General features: G+C 34.4%; 1 protein-coding gene across 2 annotated transcripts in view; it reads right to left on the bottom strand.

The window, feature by feature from the left end:
- Positions 1–9,447: 9,447 nt before the first annotated feature.
- LOC149792474 (uncharacterized) overlaps positions 9,448–27,915 on the bottom strand; it is a 28,682-nt gene continuing 10,214 nt past the window's right edge. Inside the window, exons 1-2 of one of the 2 annotated variants that reach the window (XM_089971058.1) lie at positions 13,270–13,574; positions 9,448–11,126 (exon numbers count right to left, since the gene is read on the bottom strand). In XM_089971058.1, coding sequence (XP_089827184.1) covers positions 9,462–11,126 — 1,665 coding nt within the window. In that variant the 5' untranslated portion in view covers positions 13,270–13,574 and the 3' untranslated portion in view covers positions 9,448–9,461. Of the gene's footprint in view, positions 11,127–13,269; positions 13,575–27,915 lie in introns of those variants that run through there. The other variant, XM_089971056.1, reaches the window with a different exon arrangement.

The raw sequence follows: 27,915 nt of genomic DNA, 5'->3' as shown, positions 1-27,915 counted from the left end.
AAAGACCTGTTTAAGTCTAACATTATCAAAGACCTGTTTAAGTCTAACATTATCAAAGACCTGTTTAAGTCTAACATTATCAAAGACCTGTTTAAGTCTAACATTTTCAAAGACCTGTTTAAGTCTAACATTATCAAAGACCTGTTTAAGTCTAACATTATCAAAGACCTGTTTAAGTCTAACATTTTCAAAGACCTGTTTAAGTCTAACATTATCAAAGACCTGTTTAAGTCTAACATTATCAAAGACCTGTTTAAGTCTAACATTATCAAAGACCTGTTTAAGTCTAACATTATCAAAGACCTGTTTAAGTCTAACATTATCAAAGACCTGTTTAAGTCTAACATTATCAAAGACCTGTTTAAGTCTAACATTTTCAAAGACCTGTTTAAGTCTAACATTATCAAAGACCTGTTTAAGTCTAACATTTTCAAAGACCTGTTTAAGTCTAACATTATCAAAGACCTGTTTAAGTCTAACATTTTCAAAGACCTGTTTAAGTCTAACATTATCAAAGACCTGTTTAAGTCTAACATTTTCAAAGACCTGTTTAAGTCTAACATTTTCAAAGACCTGTTTAAGTCTAACATTATCAAAGACCTGTTTAAGTCTAACATTTTCAAAGACCTGTTTAAGTCTAACATTATCAAAGACCTGTTTAAGTCTAACATTTTCAAAGACCTGTTTAAGTCTAACATTTTCAAAGACCTGTTTAAGTCTAACATTATCAAAGACCTGTTTAAGTCTAACATTTTCAAAGACCTGTTTAAGTCTAACATTTTCAAAGACCTGTTTAAGTCTAACATTTTTAAAGACCTGTTTAAGTCTAACATTTTTAAAGACCTGTTTAAGTCTAACATTATCAAAGACTGTTTTAAGTCTAACATTTTTAAAGACCTGTTTAAGTCTAACATTATCAAAGACCTGTTTAAGTCTAACATTTTCAAAGACCTGTTTAAGTCTAACATTTTCAAAGACCTGTTTAAGTCTAACATTTTTAAAGACCTGTTTAAGTCTAACATTTTCAAAGACCTGTTTAAGTCTAACATTTTCAAAGACCTGTTTAAGTCTAACATTTTCAAAGACCTGTTTAAGTCTAACATTTTCAAACAGGCTACTCATTCTATGTTGTAAAACAATAAAAATTGCTTTTTAATTTCGTTGGAAAATAGGTTATATTGGCGAGACTATTTTAAAGTCCGAACTCCAAATTCTGGGTTCAGTTAAATACTAAGGTTGAAATCATTATAAAAACACGGTAACCAGATATGGCAATGTGTATTGCATATTTGGCACTGTTTGGCATTCCAGTGAGATAATCCAATATCTAGATAATCCATATTTCACTATGTAAGCATTAATTCGTATATAGAAAGACTCTGAAAGGTCAGTTTCATGGATTGGTTTGACGCTCATTTTAACCGGCACTGATATCTTTTTTATTTTTGTTTTTTTAATGTCATGAGAGGTCGGTCATTGACAATCTTTTTCATGAGTCATTTCTCACATTGGTACTTGTAAAATAAACGAGGAAGATAATTTGAAATGAAATGTAAAAATGTCCTTTCCGAAATTTTCCAAACGATTTATATTTAACAATTATTGTTACCTTTCATTTACTTAAACTAAATCCCTTTACATTTTTTCAACATGTTTCAGGCGCCGGTCTGTTTTGACCGAAAAGTTCACAATGGAACGTACATTGATGTTACTTTTTGCCTGGGGTACACCATACGGGTTAATGAAAAAATGATTTCATTTATATTCGATAGAGGTGATTACAATGGGATGATTAATGCATTTACCATTGGACCCGACAAAAGGCATTGTCGTAAGATTAACTTTTGATTTGTCGGCACATGTAACAAAGATCAAAAGAATATCGATAATGAACTTGTTATGATCACCGACTGTCCGTTGGACAGTGTAGCTATATCCCCTGGCTTTTGTCGGATATTTGAACTTTTTACAAACGTATCTTCGCTTTCAAATTACTTCTTAAAACGATACGAGATTGTCGAAGGGTTTAAAAATCATTCAAACACATAGGTTCAAATCGAGCGCACGGACGTGTGTAGTCTTTTGACTCGGCTGTTACCAGTTCGTCTCTCAGTCCATGCCCTTGCAACATTAGTTTGAGATGTGGGTGACGTATATCAGCCCCTTCACCCGTGATGGCAATGATTTTCGGGTGAGGAGCTGATATCACTTATTCATTAAAGGCTGCAATTATCTGCATTCAAACTTGTCTGCACGCATCGGTGTACATGCCACACACTTACCGGTATTTCTCGTTTCTGTGCAGCTACCGTAGGCTGCAGTTTTTTTTTTGTGACATGTAGATTATATTTCCTGAGCACATTATATGTTTGGTGACTTGTAAATCGACCTGGAATAGCACAATCATCTGCCCTGTGTCCATTTTGAATTTCTAGCTTGATATGGCTGCTACCAATTACCGGTATGTGTCTGAAGTGTACGACAGTTTGTTCCGGACTGGTTTGCATACAGCAAAATTGCACATTTTAATGAACAGGTGACACCAGAGCCACAACATCGTCCATCAGTATCAACACAGATTTGTGGGGCTGATTTATCGGACTATGGGTGGTGTTAAACATACTTGTGGTGACAGGGTGTGGCTGCTTTTCATCTTTCTGCTGACAACTTTTAAGTGACGCCAAACAATTTATTTGTAAAATCAGATATAAGGAAATACATTCGTATGAGTCCAATAAACCATACATCTAGTACAGTCTCTTTTACTATTCCTTAAATTTTCGGTATAAAAGATAAACAATATCAAAATGTAAACCTATTATTGTTATTATTATTATTATTATTATTATTATTATTATTATTATTATTATTATTACTGTTGTAGTAGTAGTTGTAGTGGTGCCTAAGAAATTTCAGTCTTCTAACAGGAAAAATGAGAAAGTTTTTCAAAATTCAGAATTTCCCACGTTTGTCACACCCTGATGGCTAATAGTTCATTGCTGCCGTAAGTGGACCCAGTGTCAACTAATGAATTTCATTTTGGATAACAGTCTGCCATTCACTTGACAGTTATAATATCACGTTTCTCTTTTTCCCGATCTTCCATACAAGAAATAAATTTCATGTTCATATTTGATATGCACCGGAATGTAGTTATGAATCACCAGTGAAAGATAAAATATTTCACAAGCGAATTGAAACGTCTGACAAGATAAATGAAATTTGGATTTATTTAATATAAAGAAATTGCTTGACTTGGTATAAATTGATGTGATTTAGAAAATAACAAATTAGTAGGATGTGGGGTATTAAAAATTGATTATAGATCATTTGTTTAGTGTAAGTTGTTTTCACATTTGTTTTGTTACGCACCCCCACCCCCCCCCACACCTGTAAATTGTGAAAAGAACTTTTGAATTACATACGGACATATTTCACGAGTGAAATGGACACATATTAAATAATTAGCGTTTGCATAGTCATAATTAGTGCTTAAAAGGTTTTTGTTTTTGTATGTTTAATCAAGAGGTTAGTTTCGATGATTCATGAAGAAAGCTGATTATAAAAAAAAGTAATACTTGAAGTGTACTTTTTGCTGTTTGGAGTTAGGATTTAAAAATTTGTTGATAACACCTCACTGATTACATACATATACATGAAAGGGTCTACAGCTAACGCGGTATATGACCTTTACATACAGGTGTGGAGGGAGAGAACGGACGGGAGGGAGACAGAGCTTAGAGAGGCATCAGAGAAAAATAAAAATGGCCTACATATAGAAAAACAGGTAGTCAATAAGACACATAAGAGCAGATATATTTCCCAAACAATAAAAAGTAGTTCCAGATGTGATATCGCCACTGTATCGATAAAACTGGTATCGCCTCTGTGGCGATATAATTTTTCTTCCACTGATATAGTTCAGCCATGCATTATGAAATATAATTTGCATTGTCTTTATTAAATGAAAACAATGTTTTCCTATGTATAAGTTGACGTATCTATGAGGATATTAATGCTGAGGTTTTGTTTGAATATGTGTCTCTTAAATCAGTAAGTGAGAATAATTTACAACGCATGAGTTTTTGAAATACATGGTTGATTTGTTGATTGATTCACTGATTGATTGATTATATATTAGATATAAAGAAAAGGCCTTTTCTCGTGGACTTATGCGTGATAACAATCAAATCATCCATGAAATTAAGAATAAAATCGCAGACTTCACGTATAGATTTTTTTCTCACGGTCAAACAACTGAGAATCAGAGCTATAAGTCTTACAATTTCTTTAGGTCGATTTAATATCGATAGAGTTCTATAATAAAATGCTAATCAGCGTGTAAAGGATTTTAAACGAGCGATAATTTGACCGATGCTATCAGATAATGACATCGATTATCAAGTATCAACACGCGACAGTTGAAATTGTTGGATCAACGTGAATAATCTTCAGTTTATTAAAAGTATAGGCTACAAGATATGATAATTATACTGATGGCGTAGTTCAATTTCCTGTGTAACAAATCGTTGAAAAGTTCACAGCTACCTGCTGATTTGATTAATTAATATATGAATTTATATTTAACGGAGAGAGAGAGAGAGAGAGAGAGAGAGAGAGATTTGTATTCCTCCATTTTCTGAGGACTGCTACTACTATTGCTGCTGCTGCTGCTGCTGTTACTGCTATTGCTCATGCTACTATACTACTACTACTCTATTACTCTACTACTACTACTCTATTACTCTACTAATACTACTACTAATACTACTACTAATACTACTACTACTCTACTACTACTACTACTCTATTTCTCTACTACTACTACTCTATTACTCTACTAATACTACTACTAATGCTACTACTCTACTACTACTACTACTACATTTAATGTCTTTATTGGCCTCGTAATCGACATCTTCGCTAACGTGGGCATTATCAACTGATGGTAATGTAATCCATATTAGATAATGAAATTATCCATACATTTAAAGTAGGAGGAGTTCGCTAATTATTAAGAAGAAATTTATCTAAGTATCTTTTATTTAAAAGCTTCGTCTTTACAAATAATAGATTTAAAGCAATACATACATGATGGTAATTGCATTAAGAGAATTAGTAAGACGAATATGTACAGTCTTTAATGTTTAATAAAATATTTAGATTTTTTTAAAAAATCTTTTATAACAATTGTCTAGTATTGGTAGTTAAATTAGTATACGATATGTTTTCTAATACGTTTATGTTACCATGCATTCTAGTAGGAGATAGTTAAATTTGACAGGGATTTGTGTTAGAATGGCATAGATTTAAAATTATAAGGGTTTGAATTTGAATATGTGTCAGTACTGATAATTGTAATTTCATATTTTTACTTGTATAACAAAAACAAAACGTAAGAAAAGACGATGTTTCCAAAAATAAATCTCTGACACAGATCACAAGAATTGATATTCAGCTATGTAACAGCAACAGTTTGTCGCGCACACTTAATTTAATAATTATTTGGCTTGGAAAACAGAGGCATCATGTAACTCATTGTAGGGTAATTATGAGCAGTCAAAAAGAGGCACCAAGCCTTCCATTATATGGTAATTATATAAATTAAAAAAGAGGTATCTTACCTCCATTATATGGTAATTATATATATTAAAAAAGAGGTATCTTACCTCCATTATATGGTAATTATATATATTATTAAAGAGGCATAGTACCTCCATTTTATTCGTAATTATATGCATTTAAATTGAGTAATCATACCTCACATTTTAGGGTAATTCCTTTTTAAATCATCAAATGTTTTTGTACTGTCTGACACACACACACACACACACACACACACACATATATATATATATATATATATATATATATATATATATATATATATATATATATATATATATATATATATATATATATATATATATATATATATATATATATATATATATATATGTATGTATGTATGTATGTATGTATGTATGTATGTATGTATGTATGTATGTATGTATGTATGTATGTATGTATATATATATATATATATATATATATATATATATATATATATATATATATATATATATATATATATATATATATATATATATATATATATATATATCATCTATGCCAGCTATATAGCAATAATGTTAAAGTTGCGGTGCGATAGCGGGTGATTCAATTCATCTGTCCAAATTATGTAATCCCATTCAAGGCCAGCTGAAGATAACTACAAACTTTTGCAACTTCTGTTCATAATTAATAATGATGATGATACATTTACTACTTATAAAACAGATTTCAAGTTTCCTCAAATCGGAATTGGGAAGAAGCCAACGAAACTTTAGAAGGAAGGGTCATTGCATCGGGCGATGTATCGGTTTTAAATTTCAGATCGAGGCTGGTTTTGTTTTATTAAATAATACGTTATTAAAACATCCTTGTGCAATGATGTGTTGAAGACAGCATTTTATACGAGTGAAATTAAAAACGCTATTTTGAGCGACGGCACTTTTATCTCGACATTATGTGCTGCCTTCCCTTGCGGATGTGATTTATTTTAACTTTGCCTTATTTAAATATTCTGTCCTTTCTCTTTGTTACTGTTATTAGCAAATCTCTTATGACGTGTCCTGAGTTTCGAATACAATGGATCTTGCAGCAAACTGCTTATAACCACCTACTCACCCTTTGCTTGTCATCTTGACTCTTTCAACCGTTTTCACACTTTATAACATTCTAACTATATTTTGTACAAGGCTAACATTTTTATTTTGGAACTCGACCTGATTCATAAATAAGCAACGCTTAAATTGACAATAAAATTGTTTCTTTTTATATCATTGTGAAACCGCTTTCTAATATTTAAATCTGAGTTATGAATGTAAAACTGTTTGGTTTAGTTCATTCTTTTAGTAGGGTATTTAGGGCAGATACAATTTCGAGTAAGGTACATTGCCAAAGAACAAACAACGGTAGCCAATCCTGCCTGATCCGATAGTAGGATTCAAACGGAATAAAATAAATAACGTTAGGTACGCAATAAAAATATATCTAGGACACAAGTGAAGAATTAAAAAGATATAGCGCGCAAAGACCTTGGGTAAATTGAACCAATATAGAAACAGACAGACAGACAATTTATAAAGCAAACATAACCTGTTAAGCTCTTGAGGCATATGCAGTTTCGTTACGCAATTATTTGAAGAGTTGTGTACATTTTTATATCCTAGAACATGTAGACCTCAGTTTTCTCTAATCATCGTATTTTAGAACAGTCATGAAAAAAAGGTATTAGTTACGACTGTCTTTGAATGAAAATATCGAACCGTGCAACCATGTTTTGTTACTTTCTTGTTTGTTTGACTTATTTTCCCTGAAAGTAAATTGGTATTAGACACTTACATTATATGAGTTTAAAAAAGAATGAAACGACCGAAAGAACAGTATACACATTCTATCGTACACATTTAAGTTTATCTTTAAACATGAGTGGGTAGGCAGATAAGTTCAATATTATGTTAAAGATGTTTAAATATCCGAAACGACGAACTTCTATATATATATATATATATATATATATATATATATATATATATATATATATATATAGTTTACATTTTTCTTATTCCGTCCTATTTTCCTTCTTATGCACCATGCATCATGCAGTGGGTATGTGTGGTATGCCACACGTGGCGCATCAGACAGAGTAAGAATCTTAATGGTCAATTAGCGATATATGATATCCTCCTCACAACAGGCCTACCACCAGAGGGCAGGATGGAATACCCCCAACATATCTCCTGGATTATTTTGCTTCAATATATCGGTATCATTTGACATATTTATGCATATCGACCAGTCTGCCATCATCTTGTCCCTGCGCTAGTTCTATTTGTATCGAGATTCAATATCAATCTGTACGGAATGCTAATAAAACCATCATTAAGATATAATGGAGGGAAGTTCCCGAAGGAGACGTAACGTGACACCGAACTCAAACATTAAAAATATTTGAGATAAAATGTCTTTCTCAATCGACGTGATTGACCACACAGTTCTATTTGAGGATTAACCCTGCTACAGTGTTACTAAGGTTGAATATATATTAAATTTACAGCATATTTTGTTCAAGAAGATAAAGGTTGTGGGAGGAATGATGGAAGCCAGACTTGAGAAATATATTTAAATGCACTGCTATGTTAATTTTGCGGAAAAGTGCACATGTAAGGGAGATATATACATTTGGTATATTAAACTGGTGCTTCCTTTAGATGGAAATAAAATGATGGGCGTCAGTCCTGTCCCCAGTACATCCACAAATTTGCTCATAGTGTTTTGCACATTCCACGGTCCAACAAATACTTCAAACTTTTTGCTTGAGTGTATTTCACAAACGTTACCTTTAAAATTTTGACAGTACTTGAATCGCAAAGTTCACAACAGTCTTCTTGTCACATATGACCATACCCCTTGGTAAAAGATGCCCGTCAGCACACTTTTCTACAATTATTTCTACCTTGGTTGCCGCGTAAGTGTTCATTTTTCAGTTTAGAGAGCGCAATTGTGATCCATTTCCAACAATCTGCCTGTGTATGTGTGTGATTCGGAATTTTGACGTAGCATTAACGATTTTTCAGTCATATCGCTTCGAAGTCTGCAGTGTGGCAATTTATAGTGATGTCTAGGAGTGGGGCATCATGCCGCAGACATACAGGACGATGTCCCACACCGTCATATTATCCTGACACCAGGCCGACCAGTCCTAACACTAACCTCTTAATGATGAGCGCCTAGCGAGGCAGCTCTGAGTACCATTTTTATAAGTCTTTGGCATGACTCGGCCGGGATTCGAACCCGCGACCCATCTGATGCTCATGCGCTAGCCACTAGGCCACCGGAGCGGTCGAATCTGCATGTAGTTTTATTGGAAAAACGAATAGAGCTTGTGCGTGCAGGTTACGCTTTTATGTAGGATTCATGATCAAAATGCATGAACGATGCAATACAAAATAAAAAATGTACCTGTCTTCTTGCTTGCTTGCTTGAGATAGAGAGAGAGAGAGAGAGAGAGATAGAGAGAGAGAGACAGACAGACAGACAGAGACAGAGAGACTTTGGTTTTGTGTGCAGTTTTGGGCTCTGTACGTAGTGTACTTGTGCAGGCGTGTGTGTTATTGCTAGTGTGCAAATAATCTGAGACGGAGAAAACAAAGTTCCTAAACAACTTGAGAAACATATGAGACATGACAAATACAATATACATGATTCATAATTTTATTAATTCGTCAGAAATGCGAGAGAGAGAGAGAGAGAGAGAGAGAGAGAGAGAGAGAGAGAGAGAGAGAGAGAGGGAGGGTGGGGTGGAGAGAGAGAGGTGGAGAGAGAGAGAGAGAGAGAGAGAGAGAGAGAGAGAGAGAGCACAGCTAGATATTCGATAGCACTTCGTATCAAGTCCATCACACAAGGTATATTTGACAACATGAAATGTTCCCTTCGCTCCCAAGAGAACTGAGTCCAGTGTCTGAGTCCGAATGGTTTTTCAGAGATTTAGTAGATCTTTCAGGTTTAGAAACTGTTACTGCTGTGTCGTCATAACTTTCGTCACTTCCGATACTATAATCAACAAGTCGTTTTTCGCCATGTATATACTTGGCTAAACTCGGGGAGCTGGGTTCAATAATGCTGGAACTCTCAAAGAAACTAAGTACAAAGTGCTCTCTCTTAAAAGAATTATCTGCACTCACATGGTTCGGACTAAACGGCAAATTGTCCATAAACCCGAGGTCATGATCAAAGGATGCGTTACTACCACCCGAGTCGCTATCACTGTCGCTTTCGCAACCCATGTCCCAGTAAAATTTACACCGCTCTTGCAAAGTATTGAATTTGGGGGGTTTCATGATTTGTGACGCAACAGGGTATGAGTCACTCCAATCGTTATCAGTTTCAGGACGATCCTCATGCACTATCCAGTTTGTAGCCATAGGAACGAGAGACGCTTGTTGCTTCAAGTATTTCTGCATGAGAATTTGTTTCCCGCTTCGTCCGGTCGGCAGACATTTCTTCCTGTCTCTAGGTCTTCGAAGCCGATCATCATCACCATCGCGGGAAATTCGTGGCATGGTTCGGCCACATATAGGTGTACTGTGCATCGGAATAATCTGCACGTCCGATACGGCTGATTTAACCTGAGGCTTTGATGATCCGTCAGCGGATAAAATCTTTTTTGTCAAAGATTGACATGTTTTCTGCCGACTTAAGAGTTTGTTCTGAAGGACAGCTGCCTCCGTTGTAATGTCAACACCAGTTTTCTGTAAAGTCCTCGTTGATTGTGCATATTTATGGAGAACATGTTGGACCTCCTTTAGCTTTTCCTCCAAAATGTCCACATTACAGTCTTCTTCCTTTGTGTTATGTTTAGTGGATACGTCTGATTTTGTATCGGAGTAGCCAGCGTCAGATGCAAGACGATTTAGTTCTTGGCTAGCTACTTTATCACAAAAGTTCAACAAATCCTCCATGTTATCCTCATTCACATTAACGAGGAATTCATCCATACTGTCCGCCTCAGATGTTTCATCCTTGCTTGACTTCACTTTTGCATTAGCGAATTTCTTGAATCTAAGTCCCAAATTAAATTTCTTTAGCCCTTTGTCCAGGCCAGTAATTTTATCCTTGATTTTCTGAATCTTTGTTTTCTGAGCCTGCGTCAGTTGCACAAGAAGTCGAGCGCTTTCCTTCCTCTCTGACACGTTATTGCAAATAGTATTCGGACAGTGCCCTCTGCCATCGACTGACGGACTGACTGGTTTCCGCTTCTCACAGAGACGCTTCCTCCTAGCAATTGAAATTTTGGGTACCAATCCATGACACTGGCTTTTCCTGAGGACAAACTTTACTTTTTCAATCTCGTCACCCCAGCTGTTTTTGAGTTTTAGCAACCGTGTATTTCCTGGAAGAAGACGCTCGATGCCACCAACAGACTCAAAAATTGCAAAAGAGGATGCGTTTTCCTTCTCATTCCGCAGCAGCACTTTGATGACGTCTTCACATGTTGTGGTTCTTGTTATACCGGACACACGTCTGGCGTCGCCATTGAAAATGATCGTTATTGTCGCCATCTGAAAAAGAATTTACTTATTTATTACACATGAAAAGTTATATTCTTTTTACGCAATCAAAAGCGTCAAATAGTCACTTGATCATCTTTCGGAATATATATATATATATATATATATATATATATATATATATATATATATATATATATATATATATATATATATATATATATATATATATATATATATATATATATATATGACACATACATTACTTATTTATTGTTATGCGGCTGTAACGGAGACAATCTAATCATATTTGGCGATAACGTTTCTAAAATCGTTTAAATCAATTCGCAGGATGGACTAGTTCGCGCTTCCTCTGACCTTTGCCACCCCATTTCTGATATTTGGACATTTATGTTGGGGTGTAAGGTTAGAGTCCACTGGAATAGCCGCTTACAGCACGGCCAAGCAAACTTGAACGACATTTGTCGAGATATACCTGCATGAAATCGATAGGAATACAATTTATTTTCTCAGAAATTGCGAATCCCAAGATAAATGTCCAAATATTAAAAAATGGAGTGGTATGGATCAGAGGAAACTCGGACTGAGGATGGACCTGGTGTTCTGTGAAGCTGTTGTTGATGTTTTTGTATTTGACTCAATTATTTATTTTGTGTTGTATTCTTTCTTTTTTAATTATAATCCTTAAACACGTCTGCATGTATGCCTGTTTGGCTCCACAGAAGCACACATTTTAATGAGCACGTTTATAATGTGTCTTTTCGCGCCATGAACTCTGACATTATTTTTCAATTTGTATGTTTTAAAAGATATCGAATTAAATAAATAAACAAAATATCTCTACAAAACATTCATATATCTTTTACCGTTTCTTCTTAATGAAATTGATATACGAATGATCCCCAATAATAATAATAATAATAATAATAATAATGATGTTGTCTGATAATTAATCATTGATATCACTGTAGGCTTAATTCTTTTGGCTATTATTGGTATGTAACTTCTATATAATGACACATTGTGAGGTAATTTTATTAGTATCAGTATCCGGGTACGAAAATGGCTTCTTGTTAAGATGTAAGGAACGTGAATAAGTGTCCAAACGAAATAATAAGATCAAAGGGGTGCCGCCGTTTCCGCATATGAGGCTTCGCGGAATAACAACAGGAAAACCGAATAATTAAGTCATAAATGTAAGGTCGTTTAAACAGGTGTCGGTAAAGGATTAATAGAGAGTATACATTGTGTTGGAAATCTTAAAAGGTGTAAATGTTCAATGGTAGTACTGTAAGTAGGATTACAAATACAAAGCACGAAATGGCTGACACGTAAATATAACAAATACAGAACACGAAATAGCTGACATGAAAATGTAACCTATCTGTCAGTCTTTAAACATGTAAGAACGCAAGCCAATACTTTAAAGTGACAACTAGAAACTTTAAACATCACTCATAGCAATACTTACTACTATTGTTAATATAACTACTAATACAATTATTTGTGGCGGTGTAGTACCACTGCTAGTGTCGATACAGCCACTGTTATTAATAAATATTATTATTATTATTATTATTATTATTATTATTATTATTATACCTTTTTCTTTTCAGAAGTAATCACTATTGTTAGTATTCTTTTTTTTTATTTATAAATAGTTGTAGTGGCTTTACTTTTAGTCAGTATTTTGATATTTTTGGGAGTATGATCGTCAAGAATACCTAAAATGGGGTTGGAAGGGTTATGGGAAATACGAGCTTTGTGTTGTTATTTTCCTAGTGTTCCTTCAAACGATATATAGATAAATTCACAAATTTCATGTGCGTTTCGAATACATGTCGGTACCCCCCCCCCCACGCACACACATTAGCTTGACTGTCATATAAGAAGAGCCAAAGATAAATTGATTTATTGGTTGTCTTAAACATAAAATTAAATTTAAATGAATACAAATGTACGTTCACGATAATGACTATGATAAAAAAAGTACATTCTGATAAAAGACTGTGTCCATTTCCACTTTTACGTTTTCATTTTTAGATTATCTTTTTTCAAACATTTTATTTTTTTTCTTCTGGCATCATAAAAAGCAGTAACAATATAAGAAAAAAACTGTATTCAATTAAGCTCATGTTTACGTATTCACCAAAAATAAATATATGATACTTACATTTTTTCCCCTCTATACTGTCATATCATAAAGATGATTGATAATGATACAGAATTGTACAAGATGTCCACGTACACTCCAAACTCACGTTGTATAGTCGAATGATCAAGATGATATTGATGCCCTTTCGAGAGGTCGGTCTTTTTATATTGCATGTGTCCGTCATTTCCTATGTGGGCGTGGCTATGATTGAATGGACGTCAAGGAAGACCCAGCCGAAATGAATACAAAAAACAATGTAATAGCTATTTAGATGGTTTATCGATGACACGTGTATTTCTTGCCCAGGGCATCAAAAACCACGCCTTGCCAACTGTGCGCCCACGAGCCAGTTTTAATTATTTGACATAGGTGTGAAAATTGTCTTTAAAAAGCGTGTTAGTATTCAGATAGTGGTGGATTGTAAATAGATAATCTTTTGTTGTAGCTATGTCCTGAACTAATCCAGTCAAATTGTTTATGTAACACGCGAGTTTTAAATTGAAGAACAAAACTTGATTCGTGTTTGAGACGAAAATTGTAAGGAAGGCAAGAATTAACAACAGGATCTAAGCCCTTGTAGTTTGCTGACACTGTCTGTTATTTTATTTGAAAATGATGTAGAGATAATATTAAAAAATATGACAAATTACTGACAAAATAATTAAACAGCCATGGTATTTTATACAATATATCTTTCCACTGAAAAAGATATTATAGAATTCAAAGCTAAAGATATAACAATACAAGCAAGGCTATTTCTGTTTTGTTTAAAATATAAAATCGTATGAAAAATAAAAGATGGTTGGTATTGTTCTTTCATTTGTATTCGTTTATGTACTTGTCATTAGCGATGTTTTAAATAACAATTGCATATATAAGCAATTAATGTTCAAATTTTATTTTCCTTGTTTAAGGTCCATTTTGTATTACTGATAGTCAAGGTTGTAGTGTCACTGTTGTAGTATTTGTACAATTCTGTAAGTGCCATGGAAAATATTGTTCAGTTATGTAAATACCATAGAAAAATCGTCATTGTTGTGTTTTTGTACAATGCTGTAAATAACATATGTATCACTGGTGTCTTTTATACAATTCTATATATGCCATGGAAAATGTATCATTGGTGTGTTTTGTACAATTTTGTAAATAACATGTATGACTGATGTCTTTTTGTACAATTCTGTATGTGCCATGGAAAATGTTTCACAATTGTGTTTTTGTCAATAATTTGAGCTTATTCAATATTTTCTATTGGTTATATTTCTAATGTTATGCATACTTAATTTAATTGTTTGTCTGTTAGCTTTAAAATTTTCTTTTACTTCATTACATGCTATTGTAATATAACATTGTAGGCATGACTTGTCCTTGTCCAAATGGAATTCATTTTTAATTGGCCTGATTTACTTTTTTTAAAATTTCATTTTATGTCAACAACTAATACATAGTTAAATTATTATCTATGTTTATGAGCTTAATATCTGAATTATTATTATTAACAGAAGAAGTAAATGTGTTTGTTTGGGTCAAGGTTTTGGATTTTCCTAAATGACTTTTATAGGTTATGGTTTTGATTTTGTAAACATCAGGATCATTCTAGAAGGTTATTTTCCATTAATTACATTTTTAAAAATAGAAACTGCTAATCGTGACCTGAGGTCAAGTAGAGAACAATATAATCTTGTGGTTGTGAGAATTGATCACTCATGCTTTAACATCTAGCACTTTCAAGTTGTATTATATGTTGTGGTCAGGTGTTTATGGATTGGAATCTTTTTTGTTCAAAATATTGAATTCAAGCGATTATTTTCTCTGGAAATACAAAAGTACTCTGATAAAAGTCTTGGATAGAGACATTCACTGGAATTTATAGAATATTCAAACCTGGTAATACATTTCTTTGATTCAACAAAAGACTGTTGATACATCAACACTTCAATAGTTACCACAGACACGTAATCGACTTCAGTTTTGCGATTTTTCCTGGACTTTTACTGAATTTTATTCAGGACTTTAAATTACTAGGACTTGTATCTGTAATTCTTGGACTATTTTGGGATTTTATTAGCAATATCGTAATTTGTTTCTTCTGTCATTTTCACTTCGTATTCTAGGAAAACAAATATGTGTGTTAAATTTTACAAAGCGTGTTGTCTTTCGCTCTTTTCTGTTACTTATTTTAAGACCATAGACTCGTAACATAATGATTTGTACAGTCCAGAGTTATTCTACTGATAATGACATTTGTATGCAGTGACCGATGGTCTTTTGAATATAGTTTATCTATCCTGTATGACATTATGAAAAACAAACTGCGCAGCAAAATCTTGTACACAGAAAGTTTTGGCCTGGTTCTATAACATTTGTCTGGGATTATTTCAGGGGTAGGGGTTGAGTTGGCGGGGGTAAGGCTAACAACCACACTTGTAACACATTATTGACCATATCCTTCCGAGGAGATGAAGTCCCTTTTCCAAGAACGTGCAGAGGCTGCCCAACTAGTCTGGTCCGGGCTAATAGCGTCACCGCTACCTTTGGAGTACGAGTACGACGCAATACAAACTTAACTGCCGTAGCTCCCCAAATGAAATTATTTAAATATTGGAACAACATTTGTAATTGTTAAACCAGGAGGTAGATGAAGATAGTTCATAATATTATATGCTACTGTATTACGATGAATGTTCCAAAAAGATTAAATGGCCCTAACATGGTATGGAGTTACTGGCCCTAACATGGTATGGAGTTACAGGCCCTAATATGGCATGGAGTTATTGGCCCTAACACGTGAGGGAGTCTGATAATTCTGACATGATTAAATTGCGATGGAGTTACTGGCACTAATATGCGAGGAAGTATGGTGAAGTCTAATAAGTTTAACTCGACCTATGCGAGGGAGTATGATGAATTCTAACAGGTTAACTGGCACTAATGTGTGATGGAGTCGGATGAATTCTAACAGGTTAACTGGCACTAATGTGTGATGGAGTCGGATGAATTCTAACAGGTTAACTGGCACTAATGTGTGATGGAGTCGGATGAATTCTAACAGGTTAACTGGCACTAATGTGTGATGGAGTCGGATGAATTCTAGTAAGGTTAACTGGCACTAATGTGTGATGGAGTCGGATGAAATCTAGTAAGGTTAACTGGCACTAATGTGTGATGGAGTCGGATGAAATCTAGTAAGGTTAACTGGCACTAATGTGTGATGGAGTCGGATGAATTCTAACAGGTTAACTGGCACTAATGTGTGATGGAGTCGGATGAATTCTAGTAAGGTTAACTGGCACTACAATGTAAATGAGTTAATGTCCCTAACATAGTATGGAGTTATTGGCCCTAACATGGTATGGAGTTACTGGCTCTAACATGGTATGGAGTTATTGGCCCTAACATGGTATGGAGTTATTGGCCCTAATATGTGAGGGATTCTGATGAATTCTGATAAGGTTGATTGTCCCTAATATACAGGGAAGATACCGGACCTAATATGCGAGGGAGTTTTTTGACTCTAACTTTTAAAGGTGTCTGATGAATCCTAATAAGATAACTGAACGTAATAAGAAAGAGTTACTGGCCCTAATATGAGCGAGAGTCTAATGAAATCTAATGAGATTAACTGACCCTAGTATATGACGGAGTTACTGTTAGTTTGCACAGCGCATGTCTTTTAAAGCGGGTGGGGTGTGTTAACAATTTATTGTTTCTATTTAAATAAAGATTTTGTGATTTGGTGGAGCCTAATTCACAACTCATACGTGGATTTGTCTTATCGTAATTTTGACGATTGAAAGAAAAATCATATATTGACACGATTATTATTGCAGTAAATCATATATTGACATGACTATTATGGTATTAAATCATATATTGACATGACTATTATGGTATTAAATCATATATTGACATGACTATTATGGTATTAAATCATATATTGACATGACTATTATGGTATTAAATCATATATTGCCATTTAGAAGTACCTTATCAAGACTTTGCACTTAATTTATAAATGAAATGGGTAGATCAGCGAACTAGGTCAATTCATTGAAATGTACAGAGTCGCAACAGAAAATTGGGGGCTAGTCCAGAAGTTACATCACTTTGAAGTGTATATTAATTCTGCTCCTTCTCAGATTTCTGTATTCAGTGATTACTTTCATAAAAAAGAAAAAGAAAAACTACAGGCTGTTGAAATGCAATTTGATGTTGCAAGAATACAACATTGATATTCGGCATATAAAAGGAAAAGAAAATTAATCGCAGATGAACTTTCATATGTGTAAGAGTTTTATTTTGCTTTATTCTGTATACATTTTGTATATTTATCATACCTCTTCCTGTACAATTTCATTAGTTGTGTATTTTATTAATGCGGAAAACAAAAGCTTTATTCCTTATGAGGAGAGGTGTTATGTACATACACACACACACACACACACACACACACACACATACATACACACACACACACCCATCCATCCATCCATCCATCCATCCATACAACATACATACATACATACATACATACATACATACATACAGACATACACACATACATACTAAACATTTATACATACATACACATTTATACATACATACATACATACATACATACACACACACACACACACACACATCCATCCATCCATCCATCAATCCATCCATAAATCCAAACATGCATGCATGCATACATACATACATGCATGCATACATACATACATACATACATACATACATACATACATACATACATACATACATACATACATACATACGTTATTGTAATATCAAAATAAACTTTTCTACTTGTTGTTGTGGGTTTAGCGCCATTTTTCAGCACACGACAGGCAATACATGAACACCAGTATAATTGGTGGAGGAAGAACCCCCAGGGACAGGACCAGTACAAACCACCGACAACCATAAAGCTACTGGCAAGCTTTTTCACCCACCCACATTTATTTCCATTAAACTCGAAAACATTCATCTTCATCCTTTCCACTTTTGCACACTTCACTCATCACGTGATTATTATTATGTCATGTGATCAAGCCCCGAAACGTGGCAACCAATTTGTAGAAATCTAAATTCTATTTAATAGAAAAATGTTGTTTTCAGGGAAGGAATCAAATTTGATTTTCACAGAGTTATTAAAGCATCTCATGAGCAATGATTAAAACTTGCAAAGAGTATTTCTTCTATTTACAGTTTGCAAGGACAAGTCTTTCTTCTATGTACAGTTTGCAAGGACAAAAAAAGTCTTTCTTCTATGTACAGTTTGTAAGGACAAGTCTTTCTTCTATGTACAATTTGCAAGGACGAGTCTTTCTTCTATGTACAGTTTGCAAGGACAAAGTCTTTCTACTATGTAAAGTTTGCAAGGACGAGTCTTTCTTCCATTTACGGTGACAAAGGCAAATATATATTACAATGAAGATTTTAAGATTATACGTCCCTGTTTGTTCTTCGTGTATTGGTCTATTTAACGACTTTCTTGCAATGCATTTGTCAAAAATTTTATGACAGTAAACTTGTGAACCATAAGGCAAAACAAATTTCAAGATGTCGATAGAAAAGAATTCCCCATTTCGCAGTTGAAAAGCAGACTTCTGTATGTCTGTCTCTTGTTTTAAAATAGCTGCCCTAGAGAGACACGTGTCTTTTAATGACCGTACACATTTTAAATTAGATGGCCTAGAGAGTCATTAGGTTTTTATGATTATTACTCTGAACTGGTCTTCAAAGGATACCCTTTTTTAGACTGTTCCATTCCCCGTGGATATTGTTTAATAGAGGCAGATACTATTTTGCAGTATTTTTTTGTTCCAAATGGAGCTAACATTTTCGATAAGATTTGTATGACAACTGGTCTGTGTGAGACTTTTCCATATTAGTCCCGGGTACGGGTTTTGCATATTGGTCCCGTGTAAGTTTTTTTCTTCTCAGTATTAATCTAGTCTAAGGCTTTTCCATAATAGTCATGTGTAAGGGTTTTCATTTTATAATCGCGTAAAGGTTTTCCATATTAGTCCCGTGTACGGGTTTTTCATATTAGTCCATTGTAAGGTTTTTCCATTTTAGTCCTTTGCAATGGTTTTCAATATTAGTCACTGTAAGGATTTTCCATATTATTCCAGTGTAAGGGTTTCCATTTTAGAATCGTGTAAAGGTTTTCCACATTAGTCCCGTGAAAGAGTTTCCATATTAATCTTGTCTAAGGGTTTTGTATATTTGTCCTGTGTAAGGGTGTTCCATTTTAGTCATGTCTAAGGGTTTTCCGTATTATTCATGTGTAAAGGTTTTTCATAATACATGAAAGCCGTGTAAGACTTTCAATATTAGTCCTGCGTAAAGGTTTCAGTATTTGTCCGGTGTAAGGGGTTTCTATAATTGTCCTGTGTAAGGGTTTTCCGTATTATTCCTGTGTAAGGGTTTCCATATTCATCCTGTGTATGGGTTATCCATATTATTCCTGTGTAACGGTTTTCCATATTATTACCGTGTAAGGGTTTTCCTTATTAGTTCTGTGTAAGGGTTTTCAATATTAGTCGTGTAACATTTTCCATATTAGTCATGTGTAAGACTTTCCATATTAGTCCTACTCAAGACTTTTCCATATTAGTTTGTGTAAGGGTTTTCCATACTAATTCTGTGTAAGGGTTTTCCATACTAATTCTGTGTAAGGGTTTTCCATACTAATTCTGTGTAAGGTTTTTAATACTAATTCTGCGTAAGGGTTTAACATCCTAATTCTGTGTAAGGGTTTTCCATACTAATTCTGCGTAAGGGTTTTCCATACTAATTCTGTGTAAGGGTTTTCCATACTAATTCTGTGTAAGGGTTTTTCATACTAATTCTGTGTAAGGGTTTTCCATACTAATTATGTATAAGGTTTTTCATGTTAGTCCCGTGCAAGACTTATCCATATTAGTCTATTCAGATACTTTGAATTTAGAAAGTCGTTCATGACAAGAAAGGAATATACTGGTTGAAATAAACATTCAGCCCTTGACTTTGTACAATACAAGCAGGAATTGTTTCACAAGCAAACTAAACAAAAAACAACAGGCGGAGAAAAGGGTTGGTGTGAAATGCTAATAATACATGAATGAATGAATGAATGAATGAATGAATGAATGAATGAATGAATGAATGAATGAATGAATGAATGAGAAGATTAACAAAATATACGAATGTACAAAGGAATGCAACGAAATATAGAATTATAAGATTTTACAATATATATGACTGGACGATTAATTATACATATGTATTTTCTTAGTATCCAATGCAGACATGTTAATGTTAATGACAGTCCAATAAAGTGGCTCAAGTTAAATACAAGCATGAGAGAAACACGCATCCATGTGCTTTCTCGCTCTGATCGCCATCATGCAGTTTCAGCTTCCTGGATATGTCGCCGAGGGCAAGGACTGCCTCAGGGGCCAATGACAGTTGTGTAGGTACTTTGGTGGTTATGGCAGGTAAGAATGCACATTGTTAGAGGGTGGGGGTCTTGATAGTTTCAAGCTATTACCCACGATATAAGTCAAATAGAAGGTTAATATGAACCCCAGGGTAATTATCAATTGCACGTATAGTTTAGCCTTTTCATGGCCAGTAAGTAAGTAGATAGATATATATGTGTGTGTGCGTGTGAGTGTATGTTGGTGTGTTGTGTGTGTGTGTTGTTGTTGTTGTTGTTGTTGTTGTGTGTGTGTGTGTGTGTGTGTTTGGTTTCAGACATGCTACTGCATATCAACAACTTGAAGTTTATAAAATAACAAGCAAATACGGCAAAGCGCCATTCCCAAAGACCCACTACAGGATCCGCGCTGATCTGAGGGTGCGAATTAGGATCCCGTACAATTCGTGTCACGAGCCCGATTTCTTTAAAACTACGTAACTGTAACACCGTATCTGGAAAGACTCCGGGCAACCCCTGTCCGTCATCCAGGGGCGCACCAGTTTGATATGTGTTGACACTTTGGGTCATTAATCACACACGTCAAATCCCAGACACGTGAAGCACAAAAACTCTCGGTATTTGAAAACACTCTGTGAAATTAACATACAACCATTTCCTGGTCCATAAGGGCGACAAAATAGTTTCAAAAGTCTTGGCACGTGATGAAGATTCAAAACGTCTTGTTACAGTCTGCACACACAAGGCTATTATTTACTCATGTTTCATATGCCTAGCTTAAATACATGCGGTGCCGAAGCAGTTCAAGGACATTGCACATATACGTACCAACAAAAGCTGTGTACGTATCACAATATCCAAGCATTGTTTTCCTTTCTTTTTTAAACGCGTGGATAGTGATGATTGTTTCGATTAACAGAGGACCGTTATATGCTAATTTTATTCGACAAAGCAATCGCACACGGTCTCGATTGGCGCAAAATGAGAATTTTCAACAGGGCCGACAAGCGACTAATTTCCCACAGTCTGAATTATCTGGACCATATATATATATATATATATATATATATATATATATATATATATATATATATATATATATATATATATATATATATATATATATATATATATATATATATATATATATATATATATATATATAACAACACACACAACGCTACTCTCTCCTATATAGTATAGCTTGAGTGCTGAACTTATTCCAATCTACAATCATGTTCAATCGTTCTGTATATCTTATAAACTGAAACCTGTGAAGAGCAATCTGCTGTTACACTTGTTTCCTTGCACAATACAAATATGTGGTGTACATTTAGACATTTACGATACATGTTTTAGAGTGTGGTTGCTCTAAACCAAAGATTTTTAAGTGGATCTGGATAACCCTCAAAGAAAACCTCAAAAAGTTTTCGCAGGATTTATCTTCACGAACCATAGACATGCACACGGGAAATGTGAAAAGGGTATATTCTCATGACCTTATCACCCGTTATCTCATTGTTATTGTTGACTTGATTATTATTATTATTATTATTATTACTAGTAGTAGTAGAAGTTGTAGTAGTAGTAATATTATTAGTAGTAGTGTATTATGTTAAGTTGTTGCAGTAGGGTAAGTAATACTAGTATTAGTGGTGGTGGTAGTAGAAGTAACAGTAACGTATTTGTAGGGCAAGGTATTATTGTTGCTGTTGTTGTTGTTGTTGTTGTTCAGATTTAATGACATTTTTCAGCACTGTTTTTATTATTGAGTCAGTACATGGCGATCATAGTAAAACTGCTGGGAAAAGAACTCGGGAAATCCCCCGGTAAGAACCAACAGGCAGCCACTGTCAAGCTTTCTTATATATCCACACTGGCCGAGCCCGAGACTAAAGTATACGCGAGCATAGTTGAGATGGGAGTGATCTGTAAAGGCGAATGCGTTATACCACTCGGGACTCCAGTGTGTGTGTGTGTGACTGTGATTTGGATTTTTAGCATAGCTTTAAAAACATTTCAGTCACATCGCTACCATCTCTGCAGTGTGGCAGTTTATAGTGATGTCTAGCACTGGGACATCATGATGTAGCATGATATCCCACCCAGTCACATTATCCTGACACCACGCCGACCAGTCCTAACACTAACCTCTTAGTGCTGAGCGCCTAGCGATGCAGCTATTAGTACCATTTTAATAAGTCTTTTGTATGACTCTGCCATGGTTCGAACCCACGACCTCCCGCTTCCGAGGCGTACGCTCTAACCACTAGGTCACCAGAGCGGTGAGTAGTAATAGTATTGTAAGGAGTAGTTGTAGGATACTATAGTGCTAGTCACGTAGACGTTTATTACCGACTATTCCACTAATGGGGGTAATTTTGTAGAATTTGGTTGCATATACCTTTTATGTACCTTGAAACTGCGATTATCCACTTTACTTAGATCCTGAAACATCCATATTTCTTTTAAGGTAATTATTTATGCACCCCTAAAAACGCGTAAGGCAAACTGCGTTGACATGTTTGGACGAGGTCAGCCTAAAGGCGTGTTCGGGTCCATACAGAATGTCCCACGCTGTGATGTCGCAATGAAATCTACGCTTTCTCACATAGCCACATTGGCAAAGGCAAAGCCTGAGGCCGAAGCCCGCCACCACGTGAGATGGCAGTGGTTGGTAAAGGCGAGCGCTTTTGATTACTGATATTAAATTTTAGAAGAAACAATTAATATTTAATTTATGATGAGTAAATGCTCCTATATGACCATATTGAAATACTCTTTAGGTGTAGTAGTAGTAGCAGTAGTAGTAGTAGTAGTAACGGTAGTAGTAACGGTAGTAGTCCTTAAGTAGTAGTAATAGTAGCTGTATTTGTGAAGCAGAAAAAGTCGTATTGGTAGATGTAGTAGACGGAGTAGTATGTGTGAATTAGTAGCAGTGGCAACAACAGTAGCAGTAATAGTAGCACCATTAGAAGCAGTAGCAGTAGTAGTGTAGCATGGTAAGTAGTAGCACAGGGAGATGTACTATTTATAGTGTAAGATTGCAGTAGCTTTAGAAGCAGCAGGCGCAAATGATTGTCGTTGTCGGTTTTCTTTTCATTACAATATATCTTTTTTTTTTTATTAACGCCGATCTTTTCGTAGCAAAAGCGAAAATTGGGTGATGCTTTTTGTCCGGACGCGTGTGCGTTCCTGGTAACGTAAGAAATATCAAGCAACTTCTCTTTTATATATGAAGATAGATACTTCAATCCTTGATGTATATGGATCCAAATCAGGAAGAGAAACTCGGGCTTATCAAAGTTTATCAATGTTATTTATTTCTGAGATTTGAATGTTTTTAAAAAAAAAGAAAAAAGATTTATTCGTAAGACTATTAAAATCTTAGACCCGTTTTCACGCACAACTACATAAAAAAGTATTGGAGGCATTTTATGCAAAAAACATTCTTCCATATAAAAAAATCTCATAACAATCTAATCCAACTTTATCAGTTAACTAATCTTTACAAGCACACGACACTGGTTGAGAAAATAGGTCACTTTAGCCTTCTTGCATTGTGCCCTAGTTTTCATTTTAATTTTCAAGTTGCATCTCTAAGATGCTCTCCAACTCATGTCAAACTTTATATTTGGACACTGTACAATGTATTAAAGAGCAGGCCACTGTGACATCCATTTTACGGTTGTTTGATATCAACGAGACTGGGTTTACTTGACATCTTCCAACACTTCATGCATTTGTACTCTTGATATTATATTTAGATGCAACTAACAAACTGTGTATACTGCAGTAACCAAAATTAGGTTAGAGTCGACCTACTTTTCTATTCTTGATATCTGTTTACTGATATCCATTTGAACTCGTCATTGCCTAAACACTTCACTGTCAGTGACAACTGATGTCCATTTGAACTCGTCATTGCCTGAACACTTCACTGTCAGTGACAACTGATGTCCATTTGAACTCGTCATGGCCTAATCACTTCACTGTCAGTGACCAACGTCATGCAACGTCCACTCTTCAATGACGTTGACCAGTGACATCATGCGACTTACACTCATTACGGCTGTTGAAACGTATAGTAGTCTAGATAGAATTTACACTAAAGTACAGTTTGCGAGGGTATTCGTGCCTTGAGAACCAACACATTAAATCTTCGTAGAGTATTGTGATGGAAGTAAACAGTTCCTTTTCTTCAATACAGGTGAAAGCTTTGTCCAGTAAGTTAAGTGTAGTTAGCATCACCATTGCATGCATATAAGATAAACTATTTATACACTGCAGATGATTTGAAGAAAAAAATACCACGGATATTATTGTATAAACTAAAATAAGGAATTCCCACTTTCCTTGTTAAACGCATCTATGCATTGGTGTATGATTTTTCTTTCATTCTTTATTTACTCTTTGTTTGGGAAAGTGAAATGGATGGAAACATTGTTGTTCTGAATTCATACACATAAAAATATATTAATATTAGGGCGGTTTAATTATTTTGTTTGTTTTGAATTTTTTTTTTAAAGACGTTTTAATAGCAATTCAAGGAAAGGAAGTCATAACTTGAATGTCTTATTTTATCTAGATAATTTGCTTCCTAACACATTCAGCTAACTAACTTTATGATTTTTTTTTTACATCTATATACAAACCGCGGGTTACTTATACGAACGGCGCGCATGCCCGTGATGTTATAAAAATAGTATCGACAAAATTACTTTTTGCTCAATTGGATTTCATTGGGTTTTTATATTTTTTTTATCGATATCTACTATTAATGTACGTATGTTAAAGAATTATCCCAATCTTTACTATGAAACCGTATTTAAAAATTAACAGATACCGTCAGCTGGTAGATGCTAATAATCTTAAAGATCAAGCGTGTGCAGCTTTTAGCCAATTTTTTAATGTAAAATGCAAGCATATATATATATATATATATATATATATATATATATATATATATATATATATATAAGAAACGAAACTTGGATTTGCCTTTATTTTTAACGTCGTTCGACGCTAGTATTACTTCAGTAAGTTTCATTGATATATTTTCGCCATGTTTCAAATGATATGTCACGTGGTAAAAGGCGAATAATGTCCTGTCTTGTTGTTTATTGATATTAGCTTGGCTGTTTTTCAAAGTTATATATATATATATATATATATATATATATATATATATATATATATATATATATATATATATATATATATATATATATATATTGTTTTCTATTCATATCAGAGGCTGATTCAGAAATATCAACCCCTTCATACGTGCTGCATTTGAAGCGTTTCCAGACATACATACATACATACATACATGCATGCATGCATGCATGCATGCATGCATGCATACATACATACATACATACATACATACATACATACATACATACATACATACATACATACATACATACGAAGCATTATATTGGATCCTTAGTTAGGGAACACGGACACAGATTTGATATTTTGATGAATTTTTTATTATTGAAGTTTAAGTAGATATACTCATCTACTCTTGCTAACACTAAAATAGTGTTTGGATTGAGCACAAGCTGCGCCATGAATGTTCCAATCCATATATATCAGTAATAACTGTAACTTGTACCATCAGTAATCTAATCCACTTGTATCATGGGTAACTGTAACTTGTACCATCAATACTCCAATCCACTTGAATCATGCATAACTGTAGTTTGTGCCATCAATACTCCAATCCAAAAATAGCATGGGTACATGTAGCCTGTACCATCAATACTCCAATCCACTTGTATCATGGGTAACTGTAACTTGTACCAGTAATACTCCAGTCCAACTGTATCATGGGTAACTGTAGTTTATACCATGAATATTCCAATCCAGCTGTGTAATGGGTAACTGTAAATTGTGCCATCAATACTCCAATCCAATAATAGTATGGGTAGATGTAGCCTGTATCATTAATGCTCCAATCCACTTGAATCATGGGTAACGGTAGTTTGTACCATCACTACTACAATCCTGTTGTTTCACGGGTAACTCTAACCTGGGCCATCACTACTCCAGTCTAATTGTATCACAGGTAATCGTAACATGGACCTTCAACACTTTGATCCGGGTAATTGTGGCTCGGTCATCAATACCTATTCTCAGTGAATCATGGGAAACTGCATTATGCAATGACATCTCCTTAAAACTGTCATCATCTAAGAGTCTGTACAAGATTCCGATACAAAGGTCGCTGTAATAGGCGTAGTAATGATGGGAACTATCTTCGCATTTTTACGCTCCAATTAATTAAGCCCTCACTATCTCCGTTTTAAAGAACAACAATAATAGCAACAATGTCAAAACTACGATTGCCATTTAAAGTAACAAATTGCATGACCATTCCGAGGACAAAGACAAGCCCTTAAAGAAAATGGATGAAGGGAATACAACTCAAACTTTTATTTGTTTGATTTATAGGTAGATGATCATTGGGAATTTATGGTACTTCAACCAATGCCACTTTACCTGAATTATTTGTTTGTCCTGTACACGTCATGTCACATACTTTTCAGGTTAGGAGTTAAATTGGATAAAATATGAAGCATCCGATTAGCCTAAACTTTAGTTATTTTAAAATTGTTGCATATTTGTCTTAGCAACCATGTCACTATTCCCAATCACTTGAGAGACTTAGCTTCTATTTGCCGTTTAATAATACGATTTATTCTTTTTCTCTCTGCATTCAGGGTCTAAGAGTTAAAGCACATTTGCCCTCAAGACCCGCTTAGTCCTCGGGAATGGCAAGGGATGAAGAGAAACATATACCTGTAGTCAACACCTGACAAAACGAATTCCAACTATAAGAACACAATTCTCATTTTTAAGCTCTTTTCTCCACACACAGAAGTGTTCTCAAATCCGTTTCGGGGTAAATAATTAATGAATTTATAAATTTAGTGATTACGGGGTAAGTAAATAATGAATTTATCAATTTGGTGATTACGGGGTAAGTAAACAATGAATTTACAAATTTTGGTGATTACGGGGTAAGTAACTAATGAATTTATAAATTTGGTGATTACTGGATTAGTAACTAAATTTGGTGATTACTGGATTAGTAACTAATGAATTTATAAATTTGGTGATTACGGGATAAGTAACTAATGAATTTATACATTTGGAGATAATTACGATTTGAATAGAGCAAACTCATTTAAAGTTTCTTTTGCTAATTATCTGATTTCATT

Source organism: Sinohyriopsis cumingii, chromosome 9 (genome assembly GCF_028554795.1).
Source record: "Sinohyriopsis cumingii isolate HCF-2022 chromosome 9, ASM2855479v2, whole genome shotgun sequence".
In the NCBI taxonomy this organism is placed as follows: Eukaryota; Metazoa; Mollusca; class Bivalvia; order Unionida; family Unionidae; genus Sinohyriopsis; species Sinohyriopsis cumingii.
Note: the sequence above shows the minus strand (reverse complement) of the source record. Positions and strands in the feature narration are given on the sequence as shown.